General features: G+C 45.1%; 1 protein-coding gene and 1 long non-coding RNA gene across 2 annotated transcripts in view; one reads left to right on the plus strand and one right to left on the minus strand.

The window, feature by feature from the left end:
• Position 1: 1 nt before the first annotated feature.
• LOC143833098 (uncharacterized) overlaps positions 2-19,929 on the plus strand; it is a 28,027-nt gene continuing 8,099 nt past the window's right edge. Inside the window, exon 1 of the long non-coding RNA XR_013229525.1 lies at positions 2-50. This is a non-coding gene — a long non-coding RNA (uncharacterized LOC143833098). The remainder of the gene's footprint in view (positions 51-19,929) is intronic.
• Positions 9,535-19,887, minus strand: RND1 (Rho family GTPase 1). The gene is made up of 5 exons (XM_077328494.1): positions 19,634-19,887; positions 18,887-18,974; positions 16,830-16,939; positions 15,244-15,378; positions 9,535-12,934 (listed from the first exon to the last, which is right to left on the minus strand). The coding sequence occupies exons 1-5, from the start codon at positions 19,751-19,753 to the stop codon at positions 12,689-12,691; spliced, it is 699 nt and encodes a 232-aa protein (XP_077184609.1). The 5' UTR covers positions 19,754-19,887; the 3' UTR covers positions 9,535-12,688.

Raw genomic sequence — 19,929 nt, forward strand, 5'->3', positions numbered from 1 at the left:
CCTAGATTAAGGACTACAAATCCCAGTAGGGAGTGCGAGGAAGGCGGCAGGTACATGTTAGTTTGCGTCATAGCTTAGCGCTCGAAATACACCGGAGGTGACGGGGGTTAAAAAACAAAACGGGGGTGGAGAAAGAGAGAGAGATTCTCAATGTTGCTGCATTGTCCTAGGGAAGTTATTTTAATGTAAGCCCAAGGGTTAGACTACAGTCTCTCTCGATAGGATTGCAATTAGTCTTCTGCAAAGAAGAGAAAAACAGCAGGAGGTTCCTTTAAAGACGAACACATTTTATTCAAGCTTAAACTTTCGTGAATTATGTTTCAGGTGCAATGCGGCGGCTTCTCACCGGGACTTTTATGTAGAAGATTTTTTTTTTGGGGGGGGGGGGTGTAGTAGGGCCATGCAGTACAGGTGACATGGACCGTTTCTGCACTGGGAACTTTGTGGGGGAGCACAAATCTGGGGCAGATGAGGTGCGCCGGGCCAGAACAAGAGGAGGCATGACAGCCTGCCCCAGCTCAAACTCCAGCCTGCAGCCCCGCATGAAGCCTCCAGTGCGGAAATGGAGTCAAGTTAAATTAGAATCAAACCCAGAAAAGAACAGGAATCTCAAGAAGGATCACCAACTCCGAGAATTCCCAAGGGTTTCACATTAGTGGGGATTTCAGGCTAGTACGGACTGCTGGGAAATGCTCTGGGACTGCAAGGGCCCATGAATTTTTGACGTGGTCCAGATGGGTTGTCCAACCAGAGCCTGGAATTTATATTTCACTTAATTTTAAATTGCCCCTTCACCTCACACATTTCAAACACACTATAATTGTTGGATTTTGCTCTATATCAGGTATGATAGTGACTGGAGAACCAAAGTGGTAAACCTAAGTTGTTTCAGATCCAGGGAGAGTTAATGCTGTCCAGTTGCAAATCTGTACAATGAGCATTAGAGGGCGCAGCAGCCCTGAAAGAATAACCCTAGAAGATGTCTTAAAACTTAAGTGTTACAGAAAATAGACTATATTTTTAAAATCAATCTCCAGCCCAGACTTGTAGCTAACCAATATCTAAACCAGTGGTCCCCAACCCCCGGTCCGGGAACCGGTACTGGTACCAGTCCGTGGATCGTTCGGTACCGGGCCGCAGCTCCTCTTCGTTCACCTCCCTGGCTGCGGCCTCAGAGGCTGCCCTGCCACTCTGCCGCCGGCTCACCTTTGCTGCTCTCCAGCGTCTGCCAGGGCTGGGGCTCCCCCTCGGTGTGGCACTGTGCAGCTGCTGCTGGCAGCGCCCTCCAGCGGGTGGTGGGAAGTCAGGGGCGCCGGCAGGAAAGCAAGTGGAGCAGGGGCTCAGGCGGCGGCAACATCCCTCGGCAAAAGACTACCCCCTCCCCCGGGCCTCAGTAAAATTGTCAAGCATTGACCGGTCCCCAGTGATAAAAAGGTTGGGGGCCACTGATCTAAACTATCCTTAACTTTCTTAACAAAGATAAATTCAAGTGGGTACCCGTATTGGTCTGAAGTAGCACAACAAAATCACAGTCCAGTGGCACCTTTAAGACCAACAAAGATGTATTCAAGGCGTGAACTTTCAAGTGCAAGCACTCTTCCTCAGACTATGAACTTCCATCATGACCGTGGGAATATAAAGCAATAGTTAATTCTGTTAAATTAGTAAACTGTGCAACAACATCCAAATACAGCCATATGATAATTCTTTGCTATAACAGCCAATCATTCCCCTCGAATTCAGTTGTAGTTCACAAAAACATAGGAGAAATAAAACTGTCTATGTTAGTGCCTTAATCTGCTGCCTTACCAATCTGTGCCACAAGAGGCTCTTTAAAACTGCATAGAAAATGGCAAAATTAGATGGACAAGGTGGGAATAAAACTGATACAAGGATCTAGATAAAAACTATGAGCAGCTAAAAAGGGCTGTTAAATCACACCTCATGGCAACCCTGTAGGATTCTAAAGGCAGATGTTCTGAAGTGGTTTGTCATTGCCTATCTCTGCATTGCAAACCCGAAATTCCTTAGTGGTCTCCCATGCAAATCATACCCAGTGCCAACCCAGAACATTGGGCTAACCTGGACCATCCCCATGCTAGGGCAAATAATAAGTAATTGGAGGCAAATAAATGGCAATAGAAGCTGTCATGGGCTTCAAGGAATGAACACAACATCCTCCCCCCCATTCAAATTGGCTTGAAGTGGACTCTGCTGTCATTTCTCCATGCATGGTCAGTTCACAGTCAAGCTCCATTATCCCTCCATTCTAGATATGATCATTCCTTGTCTATGTTGGTGATTAATGGCTTTCACTTTACCATTTGTTGCTGGCCCCATCAGTCACCACCCAAGTGTGAAACATTCCTACAAGTGAAAAGCTGTGTTGGCAACTATCTTGTCCTGAGACCAGAGAGTTAAATTCTTAACAAAGTTTCAGTCCAGGGCATATTTAAGACCAATAAAGTTTTATTCAAAGTATGAACGTTCTGGGCATGCACACTTCTTCAGAATTTTATTAACCATTACATATAGGAAGAGGGAGGGTTAGTTGCTATCTAGGGTTATCTAGAGTCAAGATATTTAAGTAACAGAGAGATTATAGCTGAGATTGGATTAAGGCAGTGAATAAGATCTGTGAATTGCAATACATTAGTATACAAATACAAGAGCTGACAAACAGAGGTGAGGCCAAAGTTTGAGTCCAGTGGCATCTCCAAGATAATAAAGTTCAATTTTGGGTATAAATGAGTACTGAAAGACTCAGCATACATAGATGCAAACTCCTTCAGTTATATTGAAACAGATTTTCTCAAAAGTTACATGGGGGGGGCACATTAGTTGCCCAGAAGGGCTAATTAGAGCCAAGATGTGTAAGTAACTGAGCAATAAATACAGCTAAAAGTATCTCCCCTGATCCCATAAAAATGCATTCCAATCTAGCATTCCAAATTATATTTCATTCTACTATTCAGTACATTCTATTATTCTAATCTATTATTCCAATCCAAATAAGAAATAAAATTATTAGGTGGATATATTGCCCTTCTGGGGGATTGTTAAGAATGCAGATGTTAGTGCTGAATGAGGTTGACATATATAGTGAGAAAAGAAACCTATGTCCCTGTCAAGTCCTGGAGATTCCATTGTTTTGAGTGTTGTAATATCTTGCAACTCAGCCATTCCCCTTTCAAGTCTGTTCCTGAAATTCCTTTGCTACTTTGTGGTCACCTATTGAATGCCCAGGAAGGCTTAAGTGTTCTGCTATAGGTTTCTCAGTCTTGTGATTCTTTATGTCAGATTTGTGTCTATTTATCCTTTGGTGGAGCGTTTGACTTGTTTGCCCTATGTAGAGAATTGAAGGGCATTGTGGGCATTTAATGGCTTATACAGTGTTACCCAGCTTGCTGGGGGGTAAACGGTAATGACTGGGACCGTTTATGCACTGGGAACTTCACTGCCCTACCCACCTATCAGGAGGACAGATAGGGGGTGGATGAGGTTCATCAGGCCAAATGCTCCCCCATGTGGGTGCAGGAAGAGGTGAGGCAACCTGCCACGACTAAAACTCCAGCCTGTAGCCCAGCATGAAACCTCCAGTGCATAAACGGTCTGGGGAAGGCACTGGCAAACCACCCCGTTATTGAGTTTGCCATGAAAATACTAGAGGGCGTCACCCCAAGGGTCAGACATGACTCGGTGCTTGCACAGGGGATACCTTTACCTTTACCACGTTGGAAGATGAGCATGTGAATAAGCCAGAGATGGTATAGTTTATGCTGTTAGGTCCAGTGATTGTGTTGCCTGGGTGTTCATGGCAGCAAAGCTGGCATCTTAATTTATTGCAAGCACTTGTACCAGTGTATCTGTTCAAATTAGATGTGGGTGAAGAGTTCTTTGAGATTGAGGGGCTGTGTGTGCACATGAAAGGTCTCCCCAGTATTTGTGAAAAAGAACTGTCATTATTCAGTAGAGGTTGTAAGTCCCTCCCTGATAATGTATTGAAATGTTTTGAGTTGAGAGAAGTATGTGAACACTGGTGTGGTTCTGTTATTGTCTTTTTGGCCCTGTCTTGCCATTGGTCCATATAGCCAGATTCTCCCCATAGGCCGTAGTGATAGGGCCTATGCCTGAGACAATGGGTTGTTGAGTTTGTGTATTTTGTTTTGGGTAGAAGATGACCAGGTGGTCAAGATTCTGTCTGAAAGGATTTCTTCTTGAATGTGCAGGGGTAATTCTGTTACAATCTTGCTTAGTTTGTTTTTGGATTTTTATGAGGGGTCTAGTCCAGCTGTTTGTAAAAAGCAGTATTTGATAAATAAACTCAGACACCAATTTTGCTGCTACATACACCTAGACTCCTCACATTTGTTAACTCCTGTCTTTGTATGTTAACTTATTGTCATTCACAGACCTTATGAACCCCCTTAATCCAATCTCGACTATAATCGCCCAGTTATTTATGCATCTTGACTCTAACTAGTCCTTCCTGGCAAAGACACCCCCACCCCAATCTGTAATGGCTGGGGAAATTCTGTTTCACTGTATCTGAAGAAGTGTGCTTGCACAAGAATACAACTTTGTTGGTCTTAAAGGTGCCACTGGACTCAAACTTTGTTCTGCTGCTTTAGACCAACACAGCTGCCCACTTGAAACTGTACTTGCTTATCACTTAGAAAGTAAACTGACAGGTCTAATTCAAGGCACACTGCAGGACACTCTACAAATGTTCTGAACTGGTGGTAGATGGTCTCAGGATCCATCTGTTATTGATTCTGTTGTCATAGATGAATGACTCATTACAATTGAACTGAGTACTGATGTCTGTGTGTGCTATCTGTCATCAAGTTGCTTCTTATAGCAGCTGTATGAATTCATGACCTCCAAAATGTCTTGTTGTAAAACATCCTATCTGGTCTTGCAAACTGAAAGCCGTGACTTCCTTGGTTGGGTAAATTTATATTTTGGGGTCTTTTTCTTGCCTTCAACTTTTCCTAGCACTGTTGTCTTTCCCGTGACATTTGTCATCTTATCATGTTGTCAAAGCACAATAGCTTCGGCTTAGTCATTTTAGCTTCTAGGGAGAGTTCAGGCTTGACTTGTTCTGGAACCCACGGATTCCTTTATTAACAATAAAGCTCCTATCACCAGTGTTCTTGAGCCGTACCATAAAACCACAATGCAAATATCAATAACAATTGCAAGATGAAGATAAAAGAAAATTATGCCACTAGTAAAACTGGAAAATTGTTACATTAATACTTAGCAGAAAAGTGTCTCGAAGATATTATAACTGACAATAATTTGGCCAAAGATTGTGAAGCTGCAAGATTAATGTTAGCCAACAAAAGGAAACTTTCTGTGACTCAATGGCAAGTTGGCACAGTCTGAGTCGTCTTCTGATTTCTTTGTTGCAGTTTTCCTTTTGGTTGATGATGGATCCAAGGAATACAAAATCTTGAATAACTGCAGTTTCTTAATTCTCAGTCTTAAAGTTGTGTAATTGCCTAGTCATCATTACTTTTGTCTTCATAATATTCAGCAATGATTTTGCTTTAGTAGTTCTGCTCTAACCTCCAGCAGTCTTTTCAAGTCTTCACTATTTTTTGCCAATAGTGTGATATAAAGCTGGATCATGGTGGGTCACACTAAAACCCCCAATAAAAATACAATACTGACCCATTAAAACACCCATTAAAAACCCCTATGGCAGCAACAAACCAGCCCCATATTCCTAACTTAAAATCGGTCATAGGCTGGGGGCCTGGGCAGGTGTTGTGCTGGAACAAACAGCTGTGTGTGGGAAGGTGCAATGCCCCAGGGGCCTTAGCAAGAATCTTATCTAAATCTGGGCTTAGGGTTGCCACTTGGAAGAGCTCCTAAAGGAGGAACACAGTAAGAAAACTGATGTGTTCTTTGTATCAGATAATTACCATTTTTTCCTGATATTCAAAGGACAATATAGCCCAGATTTGAGACATATACATTTTCCTAATCACTGGCAGGCTCTGTAACAAATCTCTGCTGCAGTTTTGGGAGCCCAGAATGCTCAATTAATTCCATATCCTACATTTATAGACTTAATTGCCACCGGAGGGTCAGCTGTCTTGACAGACGGTCAGGGTTTATTAGAAATGTTCTGAGTGAGCTTTTAAACGTACATGTGAAAGTGAGTCAATTACAGCACTCTGATATTTGTATGTTGTTTTAATTACTACTTACAATATGGATCTGTGCAAATTATAAATAACCACAGCTACCAGCAGCCTGTACTTGCAGAGATGTTTTACTTTCTTAGTTCTAGGCCTATAATTCCAAAAAGTCATTGTGGGCCCCCAAGTGAATTTGCCTCTTCCTTTTCTGTGCCCATGCTCATGGCTAAAAGCCCTAGTATTGAGTTACTGCTACTAACCCCACAGGTGGCTGGAGACTCTTTTTTTTTTGTAGGCAAGTCACAGCTGACTCATGGTGACCTCATAGGATTTTCAAGGCAAGAGCTACTCAGAGGTGGCTTGCCATTGCCTCCTCTGCTTCACAACTTTGGTATTCCCTGGAGAAATCTCATCCAAATACTTTGCTTTGGCTTAGCTTCTGAAATCTGACAAGCTCAGGCTAACCTGGACTATCCAAGCTAGGGTGGCTGGGGATTTGCCAGGGCAAAATTTGACAAGCAACTCTTGAGTTTGAAACCCACTGTGCTCTCAAGCCCTTTCCCTATATCTGTCTCAACCTTAATTACACATATACTTTCTCTGTAGAAGAAATGTATAGAAGAAATGGAGGTAGTGATAGATTTTATTTTCCTGGGCTCCAAGATCACTGCAGAGGGGGACTGCAGCAAAGAAATTAAAAGACGCTTGCTCCTGGGGAGGAAAGCTATGGCAAATCTAGACAGCATCCTAAAAAGCAGAGACATCACCCTGCCAACTAAAGTGCGTCTAGTCAAGGCTAAGGTCTTCCCAGTTGCAAAGTATGACTGTGAAAGTTGGACCATAAGGAAGGCTGAGCATCAAAGAATTGAGGCTTTTGAACTCTGGTGCTGGAGAAGACTCTTGTGAATCCCTTGGACTGCAAGCCAAACAAACCGGTCAGTCCTAGAGGAGATCAGCCCTGACTGCTCCTTAGAAGGCCAGATCCTGAACATGAAACTCAAATAATTTGGCCACCTCATGAAAAAGAAGGACTCCCTGGAGAAGAGCCTAATGCTGGGAGCGATTGAGGGTAAAAGAAGAAGGAGATGACAGAGAATGAGGTGGCTGGATGGAGTCACTGAAGCAGTCGGTGGACTCTGGAGAATAGACTCCGGAGAATGGTAGAGGACAGGATGGCCTGGAGGTTCATTGTCCATGGGGCCGTGATGGGTCGGGCACGACTTCGCACCTAACAACAACAACAACAACTTTATCTGGGTTATGGTAATACAGACTTGGTGTTTTGGGGCGAGTGCAATTTTTAAAAAGACAAAACTGGGTTTTAAGGTCTCCCTCTCAAAAGCACAGTATGAGGGGCAAATAGCAAGTCACACAGAGAGCTGCTCTAAATTGAAAAGAAACATGAAAGTGGAAGGACACAAGCAAAGGGATAATTCTCTTTAATTCATTTCATGCATAGACATGTACATCTATGCAAGACCCTATTTAGGGTGTGTTTAATACATGTGTCTCTCAAAGCAGACGCAAGTTGGTTTCCTTTAGTGGCAGCTGGGTCACCAAGTGGCAAGGATTGCCCTAAACATAGCAGCATCCCCAAGTGCAGTACTTTACTTCTCCCACTAAGAATGAATAACAGCCACTAAATCTGTAGGGAAGTGAAAGGCTTCTGTTGGGTATACTGTGGAGGAAGAAACTGAAATTCTTCCTTCCCTTACTAGCCCCAGCCCCTGAGGAATCAAGCCTGCACCCGTTTGCATAGTAGACCATAATGGGTTATATTTCTTGGTCATGCTACAGAGACACATTGGGAACTGGCTGACAGAAAATCTGCTGTCAGAATAATCAATGGGTCCTAGTCCTTTGTACATACAGCCATAGCACACACATTGGGCTCTCTTTTTTCTTTCTGCACATTGTCTTAAAAAAACCTTGTATCAGATATACTGTCAATAGCTGTCTTAAACTCAGAGCAAGGAGCTACTCCAAATTGTCCGTGCCCCCTCTGAAACCAAGGGTGACTGGTAGCAGAGAACATTCCCTCCCACCCACCCACCCTGAGCTGTGGCAGGAAGAAGGCCCGTAGAAGTCCTTTGCCACTCCCAACAAATAAAAGTCGTCTTCTTTGGTGATGTGGTCAGTTCCTACGTGGTCATTTGTGCAAACAGATTCCTTGCCCCATGAAAGAATGTGTAGGCTGGATATGACACCAGGCATCTATTTAGTCAGGGGGTGAAGTCCAACAAAGCAGTTAGTTCAGCATATGTCGAGTAGCAACATAATGGAGACAGACTCTTAAATCAACAGAGGTGAGGTTGGCAATATATCACACTTCCTGTGTCTCCCTCTCTTACTCAGAGAGGCGGATCTACAGCAACCCTATCAGGGAGGAAAACACACTCATGACTGCTTCTGTTCTAGAACTACAGAGATTCCAGAAAGACCGTCTTTAAACACGCAGAATGGTTGCAGAATCTTCAGTCATAAGCCAGGCTTAAACTACTAACAAAGCTAGAGCCCTCAGTAAAATTAAACTGTAATTAAACCATAAAAAAGGTAAAATGTCAGATACATGTTTTGTGAAATATCTGCTGCTTTTATCTAAGGAACCCCGTTTTTATTTATTATGCACAACTCTGTTGAGCATCTATGAAAGTGAAAACTTATTGAATTATACCTCCATGGATTAGGTGTTATCCTAGCTGCAGAATGAGCACACCAGCAGAAGAGATTTTTGGTAGTAAAAGGATACAGGCTCAGTCCTTGGTGGGGCAAGACTGAAATCCTAACGTGTAGTGGTAGATGGTAGCTTGTTTTTATCACCATTATAACGAATCTTCTACCAGTTTGGTGTAGTAGTTAGGGGTGTGGACTTCTAACCTGGCCAGCTGGGTTTGATTCTGCTCTCCCCCACATGCAGCCAGCTGGGTGACCTTGGGCTCGTCACTGCACTGCTAAAGCTGTTCTGACCGAGCAGTGAAATCAGGGCTCTCTCAGCCTCACCCACCTCACAGGGTGTCTGTTGTGGGGAGAGGAAAGGGAAAGCGAATGTAAGCTGCTTTGAGCCTCCTTCGGGTAGAGAAAAGCGGCACATAAGAACCAGCTCTTCTACTACTTCTTCTATTAGAAAAGCTAGAATTCCAAAAAGCTAGCACCACCCGCAGACACTTCAGTTGAAGACAGTGTTGCTGCCCAGTCGCTTCTACACTGTTAATACCAGGACAACTGAACTGATGTGTCAATGCCCACAAGAGAAGAAAGGCTCATTCACCCTTTCAAGCATAGTGAGGAGGAGTAATGGTGACAGGCTAGAGGGAGCTTTTTCATTTAGCTCCCTCAACTCTTATCGGGCAAAAATATTGACAAATAAAATTATATGAAAATATAACAATGATAAAAAATTTCCTTTTATTAAGTTATATGGTAAATGATTAATGGTAGCTTATCTTAGAATGTAAAGCATTGCTGGTTAATTTTATTTTGTTTCTCCTTTGTCTCTGTTTTTTTCTCCTTCCTTTTCAAAACCAATTGTTGAATGGATGGAGAGGAAAAATGTAATAATTAATGTTACAATACAAGTTTTATTTACTATTCTGTATTCTATTCTCTAAAAATTAAAATAAATATATATTTTAAAAAGCAGAGTGAGTAATTATATCCCAGCAGTTGTTAATATTTCCAGGCAAAAAACATATTCCTTTGGCCAAGTACAACAGTAACACTTTTTGATAAATCTCCTTTGTCCAAGGCATTCCACCCCACTTAAAATGGTGCAACCTTTGTTAGAATCCTTAAGGTATTTTGTTAACAGAACTGCTGATATGAGAAGCCGGAGGTCTAGTGCAGTTCTTGACTATTCCCTAGGCACCACTAAACAAAAATAGGAGAAATGTCCCTGAATGCAGAACGATGGTTTCCTTATACAGCAACCACCAGAAGGAAAGCGTGGGATCTTGTATGTCAATGTTACATGACATAATTGTTTCAAAAGCTGATGCTCAAAAGCTGCCTAGACCACTTTTTCTCAACTAGGGTTTTGTGAAACCCTGATGTTTCTTGACAACTCTGCAAGGGCTTCCCAAATGGATAGGAGTTAATTGTTTATATATTTTAAAAATTCATTAAAGATTTATTGGGTGATATGACCATATATGGTCATGTTGACACACACCCCCTATCCAAAATGGCCAATGATGGAGGAGGTGCGCAGTGGAGAGGCCCTGGGTGAGGGTGTAAGCAACTATGCTTCCCAACCATATTCTGCATGATCGCACCACTTCTGGGGTTTCTCAAAGCCTGAAGAATGTTTCAGGGGGTTCTCAACAGTAAAACAGGCTCTAGACCATTGCCACCTCCCCAGCCTAGTAGCAACCCTGCCTAGTGTGAGTCAACTGATTGTAAAAGGGCAAAACCTAGCAAAGGGATGCCTTTTCAAGCCTGCTTACAAGGCAAAGAGCCTTTGTTTTGGGCTACAGAAATGGTTTTGCTGATAGATATGCCATGCAATCTGGAGAGTAACATTTCCAATCTCCATTCTCTGCTCAGTCCAATCATTTTGGAACCTTAGTCAGGCAACAGAATTAAACTGTTTCCAGATCCCTAATTGTAGACTAGTAGTGGCAGAAACGATTCACTAGAAGCGTATCCATCAGTAGTGATCTTCCAGGAACAGGAGATAGTTGCGAACATTCTAGGGTACCTTACCACTAGCAGCGATAATGCCCCATCAGCCTGGTCACTTGAATTTATTGTGCACCCTAAAACAGACCCCAGAATCCAGTATAACCCAGGTTCTACTGCACAGAAGGCAAGGTGGAAGCAGATTGATTGAAAGCCGTGAGCAAGCCATTTTCCGATGCATTGCACCCTAACATTTTTTTTGCAGGAAAGAAGTTAGGACAGACAGTGGCAGCTACCAAGGAAACCCTCCATTGACTTTTCCCAACTGCCACCAATAAACAGGCATATAGCAAATAAAATAGAGATTAGACCTGGCTATGCAAGTGTGCACATGTACACATACACACACCAGTAGACATATGAAGCTAATCAGCAAATAGGGCTACCTGGGAAGCCAGATATGGCCTTCACTTTTCACATACTAAATCTGTGCCTTCACCACACCATCTTCCATTCTCATCTTGCAGGAAGGCACAAGGCAGTAATGTTGTCGCATGGGCAACTCCCACCCCGCAAGAACTTAATCATCCGTCTCAGATTTCAAGATTCTCTGTCTCTTTTGCATATTGTCTTAATGCCGATGTTTAGCATTGCCAACTTAACACCTGAGCAAATTCAGTCCAAGATGACTAGAGTTATACTCCAGGGGTAGTTTTCAGTTCTAATCAGTGAGGTTCACATGGCAGAGTGTGAGAAACTGCCGTGTAGATGTAGACTCAGAGCAAGAAAGTAACAAAAGGGTTGGACATTAACTCACAAAACTGCACTAGACGGGATCATGATACTTGGCAGTGCTTCTGCAAAGCCTTAGGAAGATATCATTGCTAGTTACACCCCTCAAGAATTCTTTAACCGGAAAAGCCAAGAACTGAACTTGGGGGACTTCTACATGCAAAGCATGCCCACTTCCACTGCAGGATGGCCATTGTAAACATTTTTGGATGTAAGCCAGGTTTCTTAAAGGTGGTGGGGGTAGTTGAAAGTCCAAGGCTCCTCTTGGCCTGGTATCTGCAAGCCCCTTTCTTCTACACTCCCCACTCCTGGGAAAGTCCAAGAGTGAAAATGACAAATACAAAACCCTTTCAAACAGGCTGTTAATCTGCATTATATTTTTCATTAATAAATAAGGTTTCCTTTTAATAACACTGAACATTTAAACAGATTTTCCCTCCCCTTCCCACCCCCATGTTTCTTCCACACACAAAGAGACAATTTCTATAAAACAGTCGCTCCCTTCTCCCACCCACCCCTTCTCGTCTCCTGAGGAGGAGAACACACAGACCCCTCTCCTCCAGCGGAGATGAAAGGATGGGGGCACGCAAAGGGAGGGGGAGGGAAAGGTATCTGCAATCAGCCTGCTTCAGACAGGCAAATGAGACAAGCAGCAGATGGAGAAAGGGACTGGGACCAATGGGAGATTATTAACTGTGCGTGGGAAGGTGGGGGGATACTTTTGAAACCCTCAGACATGTGGAACAGCCAGTGGAGCCATTATTGTCCAAGATGGTGCAACGCCAACCTTCATAAGGGCTTTCACAAGCAGGCTGTGCCCTGGGCCAGCCTTCACCCTCACTGTCCAGCCAAACTCTGGTTTCCCTTTCATGTCTATCTGGAAGCGCACATTGCAGCTGCAAGGTGGGGAAGCGTTTGCAATGTGGAAAGGATGGACAGGTCTGCTGAAGTCGGAGTGGTGGTGGTGGTGGTGGGGTGGGGAATTTGATCTTTCTGGATTCTTCAGGCCTGGTCCAGGGAAACCAGGCAGCCCCCTCCCTGCCCCAAAAGGGCCAACCGGAAGGCCCGAAGTTCACAACTGTTCTACCACCACCACTACCCTCTGTTCCCAGAACCGGGTTGGCCCTTCACATGACAGAGCAGCTCTTTGCTTTCTCTTTTTTGAAAGTGGAAGAGATGAGCTCAGATCGGCTGGGTAAGCGGAGGAGTCTCTTGGGAAAGCTTCGGGCTGGGCTTTTGGGAGGTTGGGTGCTGGGCTTGGTGAGGCAGAGAGAGGCCGCTGTCCGGAAGATGCTGTGCACGCTCTTCTCCGACGTGAATGCAGAGCACTCCAGATAGGTCTCTGCTCCAAGCTGCTTGGCCACAGCACAACCCTGCAAAGAGAGAGCAAAGGACATAAGAACAAGCCTGCAGCTGTAAAAGGAAGACAGCATAACCAGACAACATATTTGACACAGAAAATTGTTTTCGGCACACCTGAAAATCTCTTGGTAGCAATTCTTGTGCCTACACCAATCAGTGTCCACATGATACCTTCACATGGGGAACGTGATTCATTTATTTATGAGAGAGAAGCACCAGCAGGACCATTCACTACTGCTAAGGCAGTTCAATAGGGGACGGCTAAAGGAGTCAGTGGTTCTTCCCTTGCTGGAAAAAACATCTCTGGATCGGCAGGACCTGGCCAGCTACCATCCCATCTTGCACTTGGCGTTTCTGGGAAAAGTAGTTGAAAGGGTCACTGCGGACCAATTACTTGCATACCCAGAGGAAGCTTGGGTCTTAGACCCATTCCAGCCTGGCTTCCGGCCTGACCGTGGGGTGGGGACACCACTTGTCACCCTGATGGATGACTTCTGACAACAGCTGGGTCAAGACAGGTCAGCACTGCTCATGATGCTAGATCTCATGGCAGTGTTCGACACAGTCGACCATGAGCTTCTGGCTCACCACCTTGCCGATGCAAGAACACAGGAGACAACTCTACAGTGGCTGATCTCCTTTCTCCATGGTCACGGACAAAGGGTCGCAAATGGGGAGAATCAATCACACCGCTGTCAATTTCCTTGTGCAAGGTGCAGTTCTCTCCCCAACTGTGTCCAACATCATTATGTGCCCTCTGGCCCAGCTCATCTGAAGGTTTGGGTTGAGATGTCATCAATATGCCAATGACACCCAGCTCTACCTTCTTCTGGACTGCTGTTCGGATTCACCTCCAGGGTCATTTGCAAGATGCCTGGAAGCAGTGATGTGATGGATCAAGCAGAGTCGCATGAAACCTAGCCCTTTAAAGACCGAGGCCTTGTGGTTGAGTAGGATGAAAACATGTGAGAAAGCGCTTACTGTCTGGATGGTGTAGAGCTCTGGGCATGATCATCAATGCCTGCCTTCCCATGGAGGCGCAGATCACAAGTGTAGCACAGCTAGAAATTTTCTACCTCTCCTAAGCCAAACGACTAGTGCTTACCTGGCCCCAGAGTACCTAGCCACAGTGATCTATGCAATGGTCACCTCTAGACTGGACTTCTGTAACTGGCTCTATGCAGGCCTACCCTTATCCCTGACACAGAAATTTCAACTGGTCCAGAACACAGCTGCCCAGGTCTTCACAGTAACACCTAGGAGGGCCCATGTTTGGCCTATGCTTTGGCAGCTGCACTGGCTTCCAGTTGAATTCCAGATCAAGTTTAAGATACTGGCACCCACTTTTAAGGCCATTCACGCTCTGGGGTCTGCATAAGGTCATCTGTTCTGCAAAAAAACCAAGTAATTTGTGTTCCCTGGCCTCAACCAGAGTCAAGCAATTAGATCCTGGAGGATATCTGGGCCCTGACAGAGCTGGTTCAGTTCCAGAGGGCCTGCAAGACAAAGCTCTTCCGCTAAGATTTTGGTTGGGGCCAGTGATTTATAATATCCAATGCCCCCTCCACAAAAACACCCTCTGAAAATATTAACGGGAAGTCGATATGATGGGCCCCGTGTTAGAATGATAGTATAATGGTGGTGGTTACTGGATACAGATGCTGAATTTGTATGATTTTAAAATGTTTTAACTGTTTAATCCATATTACTGTTACTGATGTTTTCCATTGCCCTGAGCCGGCTCACCAGGAAGGCAGTATATAAATCGATTGAACAAATAAATAAATTTTGGATGCACCTATGAAATATGCACAGGTTACGCACCTGTTGCAAGCATCAGGATACTGTCTTGCATGGCATGCATCGACTAAACATACATTAGAGGTGCGTATGTGCTAAGAGCCAGGGCCAACCTAGTTCTGAAGCAAGGTTAAATATAGGCATAAACCTACGGGATTTGAAGACGCGTTTAAAATCTGCAACTCATCCATATGAAGTAGTGTTATTCTATTCACTATATGATTCCTGTAACAATATATATGGTTTTAAAGAGACAGCCTGGGCCAGGATCCCTTTTTCTTTTTGAAGTTGTTCAAAATACCATTTTGTGTTTCACATAGGAGTGATCTCTGCTAAGAATTCTGGCATCTAGAACATGTGAGGAATTTTTTGAATTTTATAAAAGTTGCTACCATAATCAAAGTGCAAGTATGCCACCATGGAGCATCATTTGACCACATAAAAATTAAGACAATTGTGCATCCAGAGAAAACGTTTCATTTTGAGTGACAGATCTGCATCAGTACATTGAATTGCTTACCTGTTCATAAGAGATGGGAGCTTGCTTTTGATGGGACAACTCCATCAGGGTGCTGAGGTCAGTACGAAGGTCTGTCTTGCAGCCAATCAGCAACACACGGGTGCTTGGGCAGTAGTCCAAAATTTCTGTCTTCCACTGGAAAGGGAGAAACGTCTTGGAAGTGATTTGAACCCCCAAGGTTCCAACAAGTATAGAGGTTTCCATGACATCACAATACGAGTCATCCCGCCCTTCTGGGCTCATCTAACATCTGCATCCCGAACTGGATTCCAGATCACTATCACCTCCTGTCTGATAATGACCCATGATGGGAGTGAGATTTGAAGGAAGAGTTCTGAAGAAAACCTCAAGAACTCTCAGTTCCACAAGGAGATTTGATGCACTGAGAAGAATACTTACATTCCACATACCCTTAATGCCTCTATATCTGGCCCATGTTAAAAATGACAAGAATTCATTCTTTGCAAAAAAAATAACAGGGAGACAGCCTTAGATCTTGAAACACACACTAGAATGTCTGAAGACAATGTTATTTGATATTAGAAGACACATTCTAAGCACAGTATTGGTTTGGTGCTATTAGCAAATTTATTTACATTCTATACTATTCCCCCTTTCCTTTGGCAAGAATACCATGGGCTTCTTCAGGGTTATGATCAATTAACATGCAATTTTTATTTTAGGGAAACCAATGCCAACTACAGCAGTAACTACCAAGTTACAGGTAAATGCAGGTTTGATCAACCCTCCCTCCAGAATTTCAGTGTTCGCCGATTGCATTTTTATCCTACATGTCTTCAAAGCAGCCCAAGTCAGCATACACCCCTCTCCTCATTTTACCCTCAATGACCCCGTGAAGTATCTTAGATCTAGAGAACAGCTGGGTCAGGGTCACTCAGCAAGCATCATGGCAGCAGGAGGATTTGAACTAAGTCTCTCGGCTCTCTATCTAGCAGCATCCTAACTACTACAGCCCACTGCAACACATGACCACCAATACCAGGGAATCAATAATAACCTGGCCTGACATTTTGACCCAGAGGACACAGTCACTTCCAGGACTAACCACATTACCATTTCAGTGCACAAGATGTTCAAAAAATTTCCACAAAAATTCAGAATGAAGAGCATGTACAAAGCCACCAGAATTATGACTAACAAATATTGCCCATGCAGGGGTACACATTCACAAATGCACAAGCAAAATTTGAGAAATGAAAATGTGAGTCAATCGCTTTAAATGCAAAAATACATTCTCTTTTGCTACCATATTTTGATAAAAACTAGGTAGGGGGCAGATAAAAATGTACTGGAGCCTTTTCGAGACTGTGGAATGTCACTGAGCCCCCCTGCCCTTAGAAGTTATGTGTCGGTAGTGCTGGCAGTCGCCTCTGGGAGCTGACACGCTTTTGTGACCCAATGGGAAATCCCTTGAACATGTGTGACCACTACTTTTTTATTAAGGAGTAGCCTTGTTTTCCAGTATGTCTCCAGCCTGGTTCTTTAAACATTCAGTCAAGCCACTATACAAAGGGCAGCCTTATAGGCAAGCATTACTTAGTCTAGGACAGGTGCACAGATCTCACCTTCTTCAGAGCACTGTCCATGGTCTCAGGGCGGCTGACGTCAAAGCACAGCAGGACAGCATCTGAGTCACTGTAACACAGAGGGCGCACATTGTCATAGTAGGGAGATCCTGTAGAAAAAGGGGATGAGAAAGTTACACACCTGCTCAAAGCCCTCATTCTCTGGCCAAAAGAATCAAGGAAATTAAAAGCCATCCGATAGAGTAGGATAAAACAGTGCATTTTACAGATGAATCAGACTCTTCTCTGCTTATCTACTACCAAAAGAATAGCAAAAATAAGTCGGTCAATAGTTTCTAAAGCCACCCCTAGCTGCTTCCTTGCAGGGCATTCCTCATTCATACCCACCCACGCTTCAGTATTCAGTCTTCTCTGAAGAGAGGAAACAGCTTAGCCAGGGCTATATAAATCAAAGCCATCTTCTTCTCCCCCCCCCTTAGCTCCCCACAAAGCAATATTGAGAGTAGGAGGAGTACAATGCCCCCACTATCTAGGTATAGAAAGGGATATGTAACTTACAGGGAGGAATGGGGGTTGCTTAGCAACGTCTCTGTCACCAGTGAGTAGAGAAAAAGGGGGCTGCAGATGTGCAAGGGATGACATGCTTGCAAAATGGGAGGGGGGAATTGTCCAGAGCTGAGGGGAACATTGCTGCATAGGTGCATGGGGAAGAAGAGGCAACTGGATCCGAGGGAGAGGGGCTGTGAGAAGCAGCAGTAACCAAAAATGCTTCTGCAGTCCAGACACTGCGTGCGTAGAATAGCAAGCAGCCCCTGCCTCCCTGCACCAGCACAATCACCATGGCAACAAAGGGGATCCAAGTAGCCAGGGACCCCCACCTCTGGCCCCTTTTAAAAGAGGGGATGCAGAAGCAACAGGAGCTTCCATTGCCTGCCCCAGTCAATCCCAGTTGCTAGGGTAACTCCTTTGTACCCCCTCCACACACACGAGACCTTCAAGAGCCCCTTATTGTGAGTGCCTTGTTTCCCCATTCCTCCTTTCCCCACCCCAAATTTCTCCAGCAAAGTCCATTGAGCCTCCCCCCCCCACCCATTCCTCCCCAGTGCACACACAATGGGCAAGTCCCTCCCTTTTGCATTCCAAAGGAGAAATAAAGGAAAGGAGCAAAAATTAAACCTAGGAATACCAAGTACCTTTCATAGCTTTCAAGATCCCAAAAATCTTGAAGGGAAGGTTTGTTTTTTTATAATACCTTTACAAAAAATTAGCCACCAGGTTTTCATTCAGACTCAAGTTGGGGGAAGGCAATAAAGCAGGGGTAGTCAACCTGTGGTCCTCCAGATGTTCATGGACTACAATTCCCATGAGCTAATGCTGGCAGGGGCTCATGGGAATTGTAGTCCATGAACATCTGGAGGACCACAGGTTGACTACCCCTGCAATAAAGGAACATCAGCAGCAGAGCATCTCTTTACAGATGTTCTAACCTTAAAGCTAAAGTAAGCAATTCTAGGGGAAATCTCCCAGGACTGTGTCCATTTGGCCTGAAGGCCAACTGTTATGGTCTCAAGTCTCTGTTCTTCCTGCCCTCTGCAGATCCCCCTCCCCACTCTCTTAGGAGGAGCCATTGGCTCTGCATACCGATTCTTTGATGTCCCCATTTCCAGTCTCAGAGCTCAGGACTGCACTGCATCGTGCAACATACCATCTGAAAAGACCGAGGAAATACACACCCTCTCATCTCCAAACCTTCCATTCTGGTTAGCCCAACCTTTTTCTGGTCCTTACGGCCGCCAAGCTGGGTAAAGAGGAATTTAATTTACACCCATCCGCAGTACCTTCTCCTGTACCCAAAGCTAAGGTGGATCTAGCAGGAAGAACCAAACAAGCCCTGACCATAGCTGCTGTTATCCAGATGCCCTCTCTCGCCCCAACACAGACCCAGAGCCGCTGAGAAATGTGGGTCCCATCACCTCCAGCCACAGGCATTCAGTACAGATGCACCCCTTGGGGTGGGGTTCTACAAGTTATTCTACCCAGCCACCTTCACTGCAGCACAGCTGGCAGACGGAGGCCGAAGGAGGAAGATGTCTCACCAGATGTATCCCATAGACTGAGCTCCACCCGCTGCTCGTCTGTCTCTAAGCACGCTGTGTAGTTCTCAAAAACCGTGGGGACGTAGGTCTGCAATGAAGAGAGAGAGAGAGACAGCCCGGGGGTCATTAGCCAGAACTTTTAAAATGGTGTGACCTACTTTAGGGAGGGCGTGAAGGCATCTCAAGAAAGAGAAAGATCTCCCCATCACCAAGTTCTTCTGATAAGGGGGCACACACTAGCTTAGAGCCACCCATCAGCACACAGTCCGAAGAGGCCACCAGAAGTTGATTGAGTGAGGCACTTTGGTGCACGGCTCTGCGCATCAAGTCCATGCCACAGAAAGGCAGAAGCCATATTGACTCTTGGGCAGAAGCAAGCAATGAAAAAAATTGTATGAACACCCTGCCGACCCGCTCCCCTCGCCCGGCCTCCCTCACACAGCTTTGGGGAGGGAGGGCAGAGAGAACAGAGCAACTGAGGACTGTGGCAGGCCAGAGATCCAGCCCCAGGGTAACGGCCCCAGGGAGACCTGAAGAGACAGGATGCTGGAAAAAGAGGAGGGAGCCTCCGCTTGCTCAGGAGACCCTCCCCAGCCCCGACCCCGAGCTTTCGGATGGCAGATCGGCGTGAACAAGCAGCTCCACCTTAAGAAGCCGGTCAGGGGCATTTTCTGCTCCACGCCTGTTCCCTTCCGCATCGGAGGGCACAGATCCAGAGGACTTCCTTTCAGATTCGACTCCACTCACCTCCGGGTAGCAGTCTTTCGCCAGCACTTGCAACATGGCAGTCTTCCCACAGTGTACATCCCCTACGAGAACCAGTTTGCACCTGGCCACCGCGGGCTGCAGAGCTCTCCTCTCCCTCATAGCGGCTTCGGCGTCTCTTGATGCACCACGGAGATGCTGCAGCAAGACCCAAAATAGTCCTCACGAGACACGGTCTCTTTCGCAGGCTAAAACGAGCCTGGGGCTGGGAAAGGGGAGGGGGGCAGCGAAAGCGGCTCTTATAGATAATGCGAGAAGCCAATGGAAGGCAGGGGCGG

This window comes from Paroedura picta, chromosome 3, assembly GCF_049243985.1.
Source record: "Paroedura picta isolate Pp20150507F chromosome 3, Ppicta_v3.0, whole genome shotgun sequence".
Lineage (NCBI taxonomy): Eukaryota > Metazoa > Chordata > Lepidosauria > Squamata > Gekkonidae > Paroedura > Paroedura picta.